The sequence below is a fragment of the Phaethon lepturus genome, unplaced genomic scaffold (assembly GCF_000687285.1).
Source record: "Phaethon lepturus isolate BGI_N335 unplaced genomic scaffold, ASM68728v1 scaffold2634, whole genome shotgun sequence".
Lineage (NCBI taxonomy): Eukaryota > Metazoa > Chordata > Aves > Phaethontiformes > Phaethontidae > Phaethon > Phaethon lepturus.
In genome coordinates this window covers 38,686-50,933 of record NW_010533767.1, presented here as the reverse complement: position 1 = coordinate 50,933, position 12,248 = coordinate 38,686, and the positions used below count along the sequence as shown (strand labels likewise).

General features: G+C 38.3%; 1 protein-coding gene across 1 annotated transcript in view; it reads right to left on the bottom strand.

Annotated features, from left to right (window-relative positions):
• The window catches only part of SORCS1 (sortilin-related VPS10 domain containing receptor 1), a gene marked incomplete at both ends in the record, with an annotated part of 88,459 nt that extends 76,446 nt beyond the window's left edge, over window positions 1-12,013 (bottom strand). Inside the window, one exon of the mRNA XM_010285299.1 lies at window positions 11,855-12,013. Coding sequence (XP_010283601.1) covers window positions 11,855-12,013 — 159 coding nt within the window. The remainder of the gene's footprint in view (window positions 1-11,854) is intronic.
• Between the last annotated feature and the right edge of the window lie 235 nt (window positions 12,014-12,248).

The following is a 12,248-nucleotide window of genomic DNA, read 5'->3' as shown; positions in this document are numbered from 1 at the left end:
ACCTGATTGGCTTATTTACTTTAGCTTGACAGTTTGCACTTTAAAAAAAAATAATTAAATTCCAGAAAATATATAGAGAAAAAATATGTTTTTTGAAAATATTCCATGAAGAATAACTGGAATTTTATTTGAGTCAACTGATCTAGGCTACATCACTTCTAGAAGGGAAAGTATGTATTAGGAAACAGGAAAAAGAACTCCACATTTTTCTTTACTTCAGCTCTGGAAAATCTCTCCAAAGCAGTAAGCTCTCAAGAACTTAGCTTCATAAAACCTTCTATTTTTTGGATGGTTTGGATATATTCTGCCATGCCTCTTTCTTTGCCCTTCTGCCCTGTATTGCATAGAATGAACAATTTATCGTTTCATAATCTACCTGTGTTCTAGTTCACAGCTGTAAAAGAGCTCTGGCTCCTTCCATCACTTGACTAGATGTATTTTATTCTTCCCTGGTGCACCTCCTCCACATCTTCCCTTCACTCAAATGTCTAAGCTCTTTAGTATAGAATTCATCTGTTGTAGCATGTGTTACACAACATAAAGATTGCTGGGGCTCGCAGTAGCTATTAGAAATGCAGGGAAATTCTAAGTGCGGATAAGTGTAAGGCCAAGTGTCCTGGTTTCAGCTGGGATAGAGTTAATTTTCTTCATAGAAACTAGTATGAGGCTATGCTTTGGATTTGGGATGAAAATAATGTTGATAAGACACTGATGTTTTCAGTTGTTGCTGAGCAGTCAAGGACAGTCCAGCTTCTCGTGCTGGCCTGCCAGCGAGCAGGCTGGGGGTGCCCGGGAAGCTGGGAGGGGGCACAGCTGGGACGGCTGACCCAAACCAGCTAAAGGGACATTCCACACCATATGGCGTCATGCTCAGCATATAAAGCTGGGAGATGAAGAAGGAAGGGGGGATGTTTGGAGCGATGGCATTTCATCTTCCCAAGTAACTTTTATGTGTGATGGAGCCCTGCTTCCCTGGAGATGGCTGAACACCTGCCTGCTGATGGGAAATGGTGAATGAATTCCTTGTTTTTCTTTCAGCTTTTGCTTTACTTACTAAACTGTCTTTATCTCAACCCATGAGTTTTCTCACATTTACTTTTCTGATTCTCTCCTCCATCCCACCACGGGGGGAGTGAACGACCCGCTGCGTGGGGCTTAGCTGCCGGATGGGGTTAAACTGCAACACCAAGATTTCCCCATAATAGATACTTCAGAAAAAGGTTCCACTATTCAGAATGGTGGAAATTAGATGATTTTCCCATATTATTTCTAATATTTTTGTTTTTCATCCACAAAGCAGCACAGCAATGCAGAAGTCTTGTACTTTCCTCTGGAACAAGGTGGCTACTGTTGGAAACATTGGATGAGACAAAACGATGGTTCTGTCATAAGATTTCCACATCACACTGGCTTCAAAAAAAGTTTTCAATAATTCACAGGACTCAGAAAATATTTAGATACCATTGATTCCATTCTTCTCATTGTTCAGCAATGTCTTATGCTTTACAAGTCTCTGAACTGAAATACAGTTGAACACCAGCATTAATAGCAATGAAGTTGGTATTAACTTGTATGAAACATATATATATGTCTTACATATAGCTTATATAACTGGACTATCAAAAAAAGATTCAGAAGGTAATGAACTCCTTCAATAGTTTTTCCAATGGACATGTCTCAGTGAGCAGCATCTCCAATAAACAAAAACTTACTGTAAAGAACACAATCTTCCCACCATTTTACAGATAAAGGTTGCATATCTCCACTGAAAAACTATAGACAAACTTTAACATGTAACATACAGACTCATCCTTAGAACACTTCTCCTAAAGGGATTGTGTGGGAGTCACAAGTGCTATAAAACATCAGACCTTCACTCACTTTATTGGAGCTAAAACAAATGACACTAACTGAGGATTCATCTCTCTCTCTAATTTACCGACAGTCTTATTTGGCTTTGGATTTTTTTATTAGTCTATATGCATTTTAAAAACTCCAAAACAAGTAGCTAAAATGTGAGCTTTGAGGGTCCAATGTTCTCCAGACATCAGACAAATTTGATTCATTCTGATGTAATCACCAATGGTATGAGATTATGACCTACAGGACTCTGCTTATTTATCTGTGTTTGACTGAATTATGAAGTTGAGATCTTCTGACATAAACTCACATCTTTAGGACAAGCAAAATGAGCTTTTAGCAGCTTCCTAAGTATTGCATCTGAACATGCACTTCAATAAAATTGTACTGTGCACCACTTGTTTCCCTTACAAACACTGGATTTTCCCTGAGATTTTTCCAGCCAAAAATCTGGCTCATGAGGCAGTTGAATCGTTTATTTGTCTGTTGAGCCTGATGTGTAAGAAAACATGGCATCAACCATGATGTCGCTAGAAAAGACAAACTTGTCTTAATCTTTAAGTCCCCATTCCATTCCTCCCTAGCTCCAACAAGGTCTGTGCCCCCCAGAGCTGGCAGGTAACTGCTACCTACATACTCAAACTCACCATACCAAAAAATTACACCCACAGTAATCTATATATCATCCAAGATGACAAACATTTACTCATTTAACATCTGATTTTGAAAGCAAGGTTACACATACCAACTCCAGAGAATCTGAATGACCCACCAAACCTGATATAATGCCATTTGAAGGGTCATTATGGTAATCAAGACCTACCATCACCCCTTCTGTTCTCAAGAGATTCATTTTCACAGCACTGGAGTTCCCACATATGTGGAGTTTCTCGTAGCTTCATCTTCATTTTAATGCCTCCACAAGTTGCCGCAGATATGACCGGCCCAGAGTGCCCATGATGTTTCATCATTCAGCATTTAAACTAATTGGATATTCTGATTAAATATTTGATGCTAATGCTTCTTCACATACTGATCTTGAATCATGTGGTAGGTAGTTCCATGTGCTTCCTATGCTGATGAGGATATTCAATTTTATGCACTGATTTCCTCTCATGCAAAAAACATCATGCACATGGAAATTCAGAATCTGGCTAAAGAAAAGGTGATTTAAATTGTATGCTGGAAGTGATATGATGGAAACAGTTTGAGCAAGCTAGTAGTTCCCATTATTTTTCTTTTACTTAAGAAATTTACCCTAAACAAGTTATAATGGAATATGGCATGGAGTCTAAGTTTATTTTTTGATTGACTTTGCCAGCTTTGGTGTTCTTATATCCACAAAAGAGCAAGCACTCTTTTTCTCATCTCTAGTTTCCATGAAAGCTACACTTAGAGCTCTCACACCTCCTGGTGTTTCTATGAGATGATTAAAACTAACCCTGTTCTTGATGTTTCACCCTCACCCTTTCAAACAGAATTAATTCACACACAAAAAAAACCCAAAACACCAGTGCACCTAAACCACAGATTTTGTACTGATGAACCGCATAAAAATTTTTAGACATCACTTTTTCCTCATCTTTAGTATTTTTTTTTTTAATTTATCTCAGTTTCACCAAATACAACATTCCAAAAGCACAGTTTAGCTTTAACTATAAACATAACAGAGTCAAACTGGATAAAGACAACTCTTTCTGACGATGCAACAATATAACTTGAAATAGATGCAGGCAAATCCTTCTTCTTATCCCCATTCATTTATACTAAATAAGTTTATTGCTGATAAATCTTACTTTACTATCACTGCAGCTATATTTGAAGAAATTTTGGTCTTCTACAGTCATGATTCTCATTGTTCATAGGGGCATTATTCAGATGTTATTCAACCGTGAAAGCCCGTATTTAGAACTAATCTAAAACCTTCAGAATAAGATAGACATCACGTGGATTGCTTCAATTTGGGGATAAAGAAAATTATCACAGCAGGAAAGAAGTTTCCACAATGACACTAAAGACATCTCAAACAGAGGAAAAATGAACAAAGACTTGGATGCACACATGATCCCAACATATATCCTGTGCAAATTACTTGGGTATCAAACAGAGTATATTAAATTTAAAGAAATTACTGCACAGGGCATTTCTTCTTCAGAGCAGTCAAAAGCTGGGAGGTATGCTGCTATTCCCTTAATCACACTATTCTTCATTTAGAAGAGCCACAAACTAGGCTTTTCTCTTCCAACACTGAATTTAATAGAACAGTATGTTTTGTAGAAACAAAGAATCTGAAATTATGCATGGTACTTCCTTCCTCGAATAGAGAATAAGAGTCATGATCCAGGAGACAAAAATGGACTACAGGACTGATATTTATTTACTTCCCTGGTCTCTCATCTAATTGTAGGTTCCAGTGTTAAGATGCTTAAATACTCTTGAAGCAAGAAAGTTCATAGGACACTGCATAGGCTTTGAACATTTTACGTTGCAGCAAAGCATTAATCATGCCACACAGAAGCCATCAATAAGGATACCTGATAATTTGTGTTCATTGAATGCTGATGGAAACACATCAGAGTGATAAAGCTTTTGTATATCTGCTTCACATCCCATTCAAATACCAGCGAGGTCTCTGGCTGCTTTTGCTGATGAACCACACACTGTGGTCATGTAGACTTCTTCAGTATGGTTGTAACACATCAATTTCCTTTGTTCTGTTCATCAGAACAAAGCATCCAGGAGATGACCTTTCTTCCCATCTATCCCTCAATAACTCCACACACGTTCTCAGATATGAGCCACATCAGATGGTGTTCTGGTTTTGTGGCAGTTTGCAAGCAACTGCATTAGCATGACGACTCCAGTGCATTCAACTCATATGCTAAAAAAAGTGGCAGGAAACATTTTTCCAGTAGATATTTAAAGGAATCTGCTGACATATATATTTTAAAGCCAGAGGGAACCACTAGTATAAGCAGTCTGTTCTCCTGCTAACAGATGCTGCAGAACCTTTACCATTAACTCAAGCAGTAGAGAGACTTAAGGCCAACAACTGATGGCTGAACTAGATTCTATCATTTGGAAAGACATCCAGCCTCAATTCCAAGGGAGGATGAATTTATCACTCCACTTAGTATGCTGTCCTCAAGGTTACTTCTCTTCTCTGTTAAGAAATACTACCTTGGTAACAGGGTATTCTGCACTCGCTTTCTGTTCTGTTGTAAATTTACTAGGTAGGTTCACAGCTGTTTATATAATTGCATTAAATAAATGCATTGTTGTTTAAAAAGTATATCGTATTAGAATAAGATCAGAACAGGCTTATTACAGCAGAAGTTAGGGCAAAGTGTCAGAATTTTCATGCACAGCTTTAAATTTAGAAATAAATTATTATTGTTTATATTAAAACCTATGGCTCCAAGTGAATTTAGTGTTGACAGGCACTTTCTAGAAGAAACTGGAGACATGTTGGAGAGTACAGTCAAAACAAATGACAGAGAAGGGAGAGGTGAGCCATCTACAGAAAAGTGAAGGCAGTTGCTCAACACCACAGAGATCTGTGGCAAACCTAGTGCTATGGAGTACATTTCTTTATGCCTAATACAGTGAACTGTCCAACTCTGATGTAAAGGAAAAAAAAAAAATTTCATGAAAGTAGGAAAACTGGAGTTATGTAGAGTACAGAAAATCTTGCACAGAAACAACGGATTTACCCATAGCTATAAGTATGGCATCCAAGAATCCCAAAGCAGCAAAAGAACAAGTTCTCTAGGGGTACAGAGGGCTGATGTTTATACAGATGGATAAGCAAGGACATGTTGATTTGCCTAAAGATGGGTGAGTCAGTGATAAAGAGCGCAGTGATTATTGCTTGAGAGTCTTTCCTTCTGTTTCACTGATCACACTCCTGGCCCAGAAATGTATCTTCCTCTCTGGAAGAGAGGCCAGGCTGCCACTGGGCTCTGCTAGTTGATTTTTTCTTTTTCTTTTTTATTATTTATTAGGGGAGAAAAGAATGTTAGAGATTCCTCCCACTTTCAGTTCCATTCTTTATTTTGAATTATTACCCCAGCACATTATGCTTAGTGAGGTGTGTAAAAGACCGATGGGTACACTAGGAAAGCATGTTTTATGACGTAGTTTGTACACTGACTTAGAGCCAATTAAAAAAAAAAAAAGATACAATCTGACATCATTATTCTTCTTGTTGAGACAATGTTGAGGAACTGACTGTATGAGAAGAAAGGAGGAAAACTCCTAATAAAGTAACAGCCAGATGAATAGTTTTGATGTCCCTTCCTTGTTCATTTCCAGCATGGTTTGGTTGCCTCCAAACGCTACTCAGTTTGCCTAGAGATAACAAAGCAGATTTGCAAAAAGTTGTGTGCAATATGTGTTAGCAGGGTGCCTAACAGGTGTCTGTGCTTTAGGTCTTCACACAAACGGCGCACAACAGCCCTAGCTACAAACATGGATGTTTCTGTGCATGACTGATCACTGGCTTAGAAATACAACCACATGGAAAGTCTTAAAAATAAGGGTTAGTATTCACAAGACCTTTGTGTGGAAGGCCCTTTCCACCCCTGGCGTAGGTGTTGGTAACCCAGAAAGGATATCTAAGATCGTTCAGAAAGCGAGTCATTGCAAAGTCTGGGACAAACACCTTTTAATGTGCAAGTTCCTTGCTACTATTCATCTTCAACATTATGCATCAAAGAGAATCAAGTCTTCTGGAAAACTGGCTTGGTTGATTAGTTGTGAGCTAATTAGTAACATGAATAGCGTAGATTGCTGCAGGAGTAATGCCGTAGGGAATGGGGGAGTTATTCACATAGGCTAATGTTAGCTTTATGCAAACTAGCTCCCTGGCTCCCTGGTTTTGTCTGTAGTCTGTCAAAAGAGATAGGCTTTTCCAGTGGATGATTCAGAGTGGCTAATGCTTACCACTCTAGAGAAGCTTTTTTTCCTCTCCATTAATTTTAGATGGGAATAGCCTCTCTCAGTTAACATTAGCCCAAGTGAATAGTCCTCTAAATGTTGTCAGCAGCGTGGAAAAAACACACCCCAAAATGATGTCACTTGGTGTTAATGGAAATTTTTTTAAAAAAAACTATGATGCAATTTCTGATAAAATAAATCTGAATTTTATTCCCACTTCTCTGGTCTATGTAGGCAGTGACTGTTACCACTAACATTGAGAGGGTGCAAACAGAAACAGAGTAATTTAGGATGAAAGGAACCTTCAGAGGTCCCTGGTCTGACCCTTTTCTAAGCAGGAGCACCCTCAAAGTTAGAATCTAATGCAGAGAAATTAAAGGTTTTAGAATTATGAATTGCATCCAAAATAGTCCATCACATCTTGAAGAGTGAATACTGGTTATATCTATGGCAGATACTCTACTGTCAGACACGAGCATTAGACCACACACACAGATAGATGGGGCTGAAGATACTTTTAAGAGCTGGCCTGTTCTCTCACACAGACATTCTGTGGCCATATGCATCCTTATCTCTATTCTAAGCAATTCCTCTATCATCCTTGATATATGAACGCCTTTCTCTTCCACTTGAATGCATGAGAAGTGGACCTCCTTTACTGTAGGAAACTGAGGAAGATGACATGGTTTGATGACAGAAGCTATGTTGTCCCACAAGCAACAGAATCCTGATTTGCTAAACTTCAGCACTTTAGCTACACAGCCAAGTACCAGTCGCTAACTCATTGATCTCCAGCATGACACACACAGTAAATAAAGGTAGACAGATGGAATCAGATATCTGGGAAAGACCAAAATGAAAAAATAAGAAAAAAAAAAAGCAAATGTAAACCTCTTCATTTACTAGTGCTATGTTGACAGAATTCCTTTAGTCTGGGATGTCTTGCTTTTCAAGAGTTCATTTAAAATGAGAGAGGAGAAGCAACAACAATAACTCCATTTTAAAGCTGCCTTTTCAGCCTCTGTTACTGCCTTTCAATGCTTGAGTGCTTTTGTGCATTTATTCCTGAGGTGGGCAATTACAACCCTGCATTTCACCCATCTGACTTGTGTTTCCCAATTTCACCTGTATTTCGTCTCTCCAAATAGCTCTGTTATTCATGGCTGATTACTAACCATTCCTCAGTGTGTCTGACCCATCTGAATAGCAGAAGATGTCTCCACATGAAGTAGAGGCTCTTACATCCCACCCTCTGATTACACAGCAAACCACTTTTGAAGATTACATAGTAATACATAAGCAATACTCCCATAAATACAGCCCCTCATTCTACAAGCAAGGTGATTAAACCCGTAAGAGCTCACATGTAACAAGACCTCCAACAAGCTTTTGCCTCACAAGCAATACTTTACTGTGTCTGAAGTTTCCTCCTGATTTGTAACTCCTCTCACACAGAAAATGGAGAAGCATGCAGTAGTTCTGCAATTATGCAGTAAGAATCAGCCATGGAACAACTGTATTTTCAGCCAGAACAATGAATGCAATCATGAAGCAATTAGTGCAGGCAGCAGATGGTTTGCTGCTCTTTTTTTCTCAAGACTGGCAGGAAAAAGTCATGACTGAATAAGGGACTTGTCTGTCAGCAGTGGTAATTCAAGTCTGCTGCCCAAGGCAGAAACACACAGTAGAGATATGTGAACAAATGCAACCAAGTAACTGAAGCTTAATGAGTTATTACTTGTCAGCTGAACCCCAGTAATTAACCACATTCACCCACACACAACACCCAGGAAACTGGGACATAAAATGACTTCAGTTAACTCAGATTTCCCTATCATTGAGTAAATCCTTGCCCAACAGAACAAAACAAAAAAAATCTGTAGCACTTATCATAGTGATTGACTCAGTGGGCTGTGAAGAGGCTGTGGGATGATGCTATGTGACCCATTTCCTGTTCATTACAACCAAGCAATGAGAGGCATGCGCTAACTGTTGGCTTTGCCCTCATCAGTCCTGAACTGGATGGACAACTCCTGAGAACCAAAACAGTCCAGACACAATGTGATTACTGTCTCTCCAGCTCTTGCTCTGTTCACCACCTGATTCTCCTGGTCCCACCTGCTGCAACGATACAATGCAAATGGATGGCAACAATGGCATGGCTTGCTAGAAGGATGTAAATGCGTTTTCTAGTTGATTCTCACCTCTCTCCTGACTGCCAACAGCAAAATTAAATCACTGCGATAATCCTAACTGGTCAGAATCCAACTTAGTCCTTAGAGCCCCCATCAACAAAACATTCACAGCCTCTTCAGTCAGTGACATCAAAGTCAATGATATCAAAATGTAAGTTCCTTACCATGCAGATACATTTTCCTTGCTTCCTCAGGTGACTCTCAGTGTGCACACAGTTCCTGGAATTCAAGGAGTAATGGGTTCTCCTTCCTTAAACACAGCCTTAGCAGGAGATCATGAAATAGCAAACCGCAGTGTCATTTGTTTCAAACTACCCCACAGCTCCCATTGCAATTATCTAAATACCTGCAGGACCTCTTAATTACTCTGACAAAATTCTGCTTTTGGATATATAAACATGAAACCAATGGGAGTCATGTACACTTAGCCACAGGCTGAACTTGACCCTTAGTTTGAGTTACATTTCATTTAGTCCAAGCTGATTAACTCTTTGCCTGTTGGTTACCCTCTACAGTTCTTGATCAAGGCTTGCTGAAGTCAGAAAATGTATCCATTAGGCTTTCAAGTAGAAACCAAGTCTGTAACTCATACACAGACAGAATACTTTTAACATTTTATTTTAGAGTTAATTGTTACAGATCTACAGACCTTGTGCTACATGATTTTTTTCTTGCAACTTTTTTTTTTCATCTTTCTTTTCAGTATTGAATTAGTAACAGTTATCCAATTTCCTAATTAATGCCATAACACAAGGAAATTTTACTGTACAGTAAATCTCACCCAAAACACCCCATACACACAACTCCAACAACAACCCCATAAATTCAGGTTAACGCACAAAAGGGCCCTTAGAATTCCATAGAAGAAGAGTAGGAGTTTCCTATGGAATAGTGACAACATACTTGCTGGTAGCCATCTACCATCAATTAGATGAGCATTAGCTATATGGACTCTAATTCAGGATTATTTCCTGAGCAGGCTGACTACCACAACAGCTGAAATTCATTTTCTACTATATCCTAATTTTGACAAAGTTACCACTGAAAGTTTCATTAATCCTCATGTAATAAATTTCCTGTTAACAACACACATTAACTTTCATTCCAGAGGGTCTTAAAAGTCAGCAGAGACCAGATTCTGCTCAGTTACATATCAGTCCAGCGAATTCAACAGCCACAAGGGAAAGGAAATATTTTGACCTTGTCTAATTACATACTGAACACCCGGAAATAATTTAATATACACCTTCCTCTGGAACATATTATAACCATAGTACACTCTACAAAATGCTGTGAGAGGGGTGAGTGAAAAATATTGCATGCAATTGACTCTACAGGAAGAATTAGGCAGGCAAGATGCATTTCCCATTGTTGGAAAGGATATTAAGCTATTAGCCTGGAAGGATACTGGTTTTGACTTAAAAGCACAGGACTGAATTTCTATTCCAAAAATTCCCAGAAGATTATTTTGTGACTTTAGCTACTTATTTAGCTTCCTTATGCCTTTATTCTCTCAGACTTACAGTAATAGTAACAACAAGCCTAATTTAGGCTAAAGGCAAATTAGTTGTTTAATGTTTGTAAAATGAATTCAAATACACAGGTGGAAAACATCATAAAATTCAAACTTTTATGTTGATGTTTATATTAATATATAATCTGAACAATTCGGCCAATACTTTGATCACTGATTAGATTCAGGTTCCCAGAGATTCATCATACTTAAAAAGAGACCACTAAATTAATTTGCATAAAGGATTATATATTAGATGCCGAGATATTTCACTCTTTTACCCCTGTTGGAAGCTCAGCACATTGTTTTGGTCTGGTTTATTCAAAAACATCAAAATGTCGGGATGTGACATTTCTCAGAGCAGTTTGCTCCAACGGCTAGTTACTTCACAGCTGAATTTATTTGCCAATTGACTCCTAGCCATCAATTCCTGTTAGAAGTTTTTTGCTAGATCAAAAAGCTTACTCATATGTTTTGTTTTCCTCCATGGAGATATTTATGCACAACAATATAGTTTCCCTTCAATCTGCCTTTTGGTAAACTAAACAGACTGAGTTCTATAACGTCCATTCACTGGAAGACGACTGACTTGTGAGTATTGATGTGTCTGATTTTTAAAAAGTTATAACAATGAGGTCTCTTACAATCAAGCCCCATCCTGTTGTATCAAGTTGGGCAGCAAAAAAATCAAGGCAAATCTCATGGCATATATATGCAGCTAATGGATTACCCATACTGAAGGAACTGGACTTCAGAGGAAATCAATTCTTTTCTTTTAGAAAATCAAAGGCTACTTGAAAATATACTAACCAGATGGAAACAAGGAGTGTCTTACACTGTTCTTGGAGCTGGTGCTAGGATGGAGCAAGAGAACTATTAAATAAGAGGACAAAAAGATGCATTAGAGGTTGTTATTCCTATTGTGAAGGATCCTAGCTGTCTTCTCTGCCCATTGCCTGTCACACAATATTGCCAAAAGCACTGATGAATAAATATAGACTTCCAGGTCAGTCAGAGGGTTAGCCTCCAAGAAAACAGTAGGTGCCCATGTCCTTTACCTTGCCCTTTACATTGAAGCTTACTCAATGTTTCTTGCTTGGAAATACCAGTTTCCTATTTGTTTTGGTCTATTTTCCAGTTTTATTCAAAAACATCAAAATGTCAGGATGTGAAATCCAGTTTAGTATTTTCAATTTTCCAGTTTGAATACCAGTTTGGTATTTCCAAAGACTGTCCTGGTATTACCCCAAAGACTGTCCTGAATGCTCTGCAGCAGCTACTAGAGAGATGGGAGAAGTCCTAGGTTGTTCCTAAGCAAATAAAGCAAAATGCTGCCAAGGTTTCTTACCTTCTGATCTTGGCTGTATGCTAAGATCCAATCTTCCTGCTTGGGGTGGAAGAGCAGACTGTGGATGTAGAAGTTCAGACGGTATTTTTGATAGGTTGCCCCTTCATCAGAACTGATTAATAAGCTGCTTTCAATTTCTGGATCAGTCAGCAGCATAATCTATATGGAAGGGAAAGATGAAAATACAGTGGTGAAGAGGAGTCAGATGGAAAAATAAATAACAGCTCAGAACTTAAGGCAAGTTCATTAAATATGTCCATTTCAAAATGTTTCAATGTAATAACAAAACTAAGCATAGCCAATCTTTCAATAAGGAAAACAGGATATTTCAGCTCTGTGTATAAACATAACATATGATCAAATAGGCAGAATGACTTTACTACTAGTTGAAACA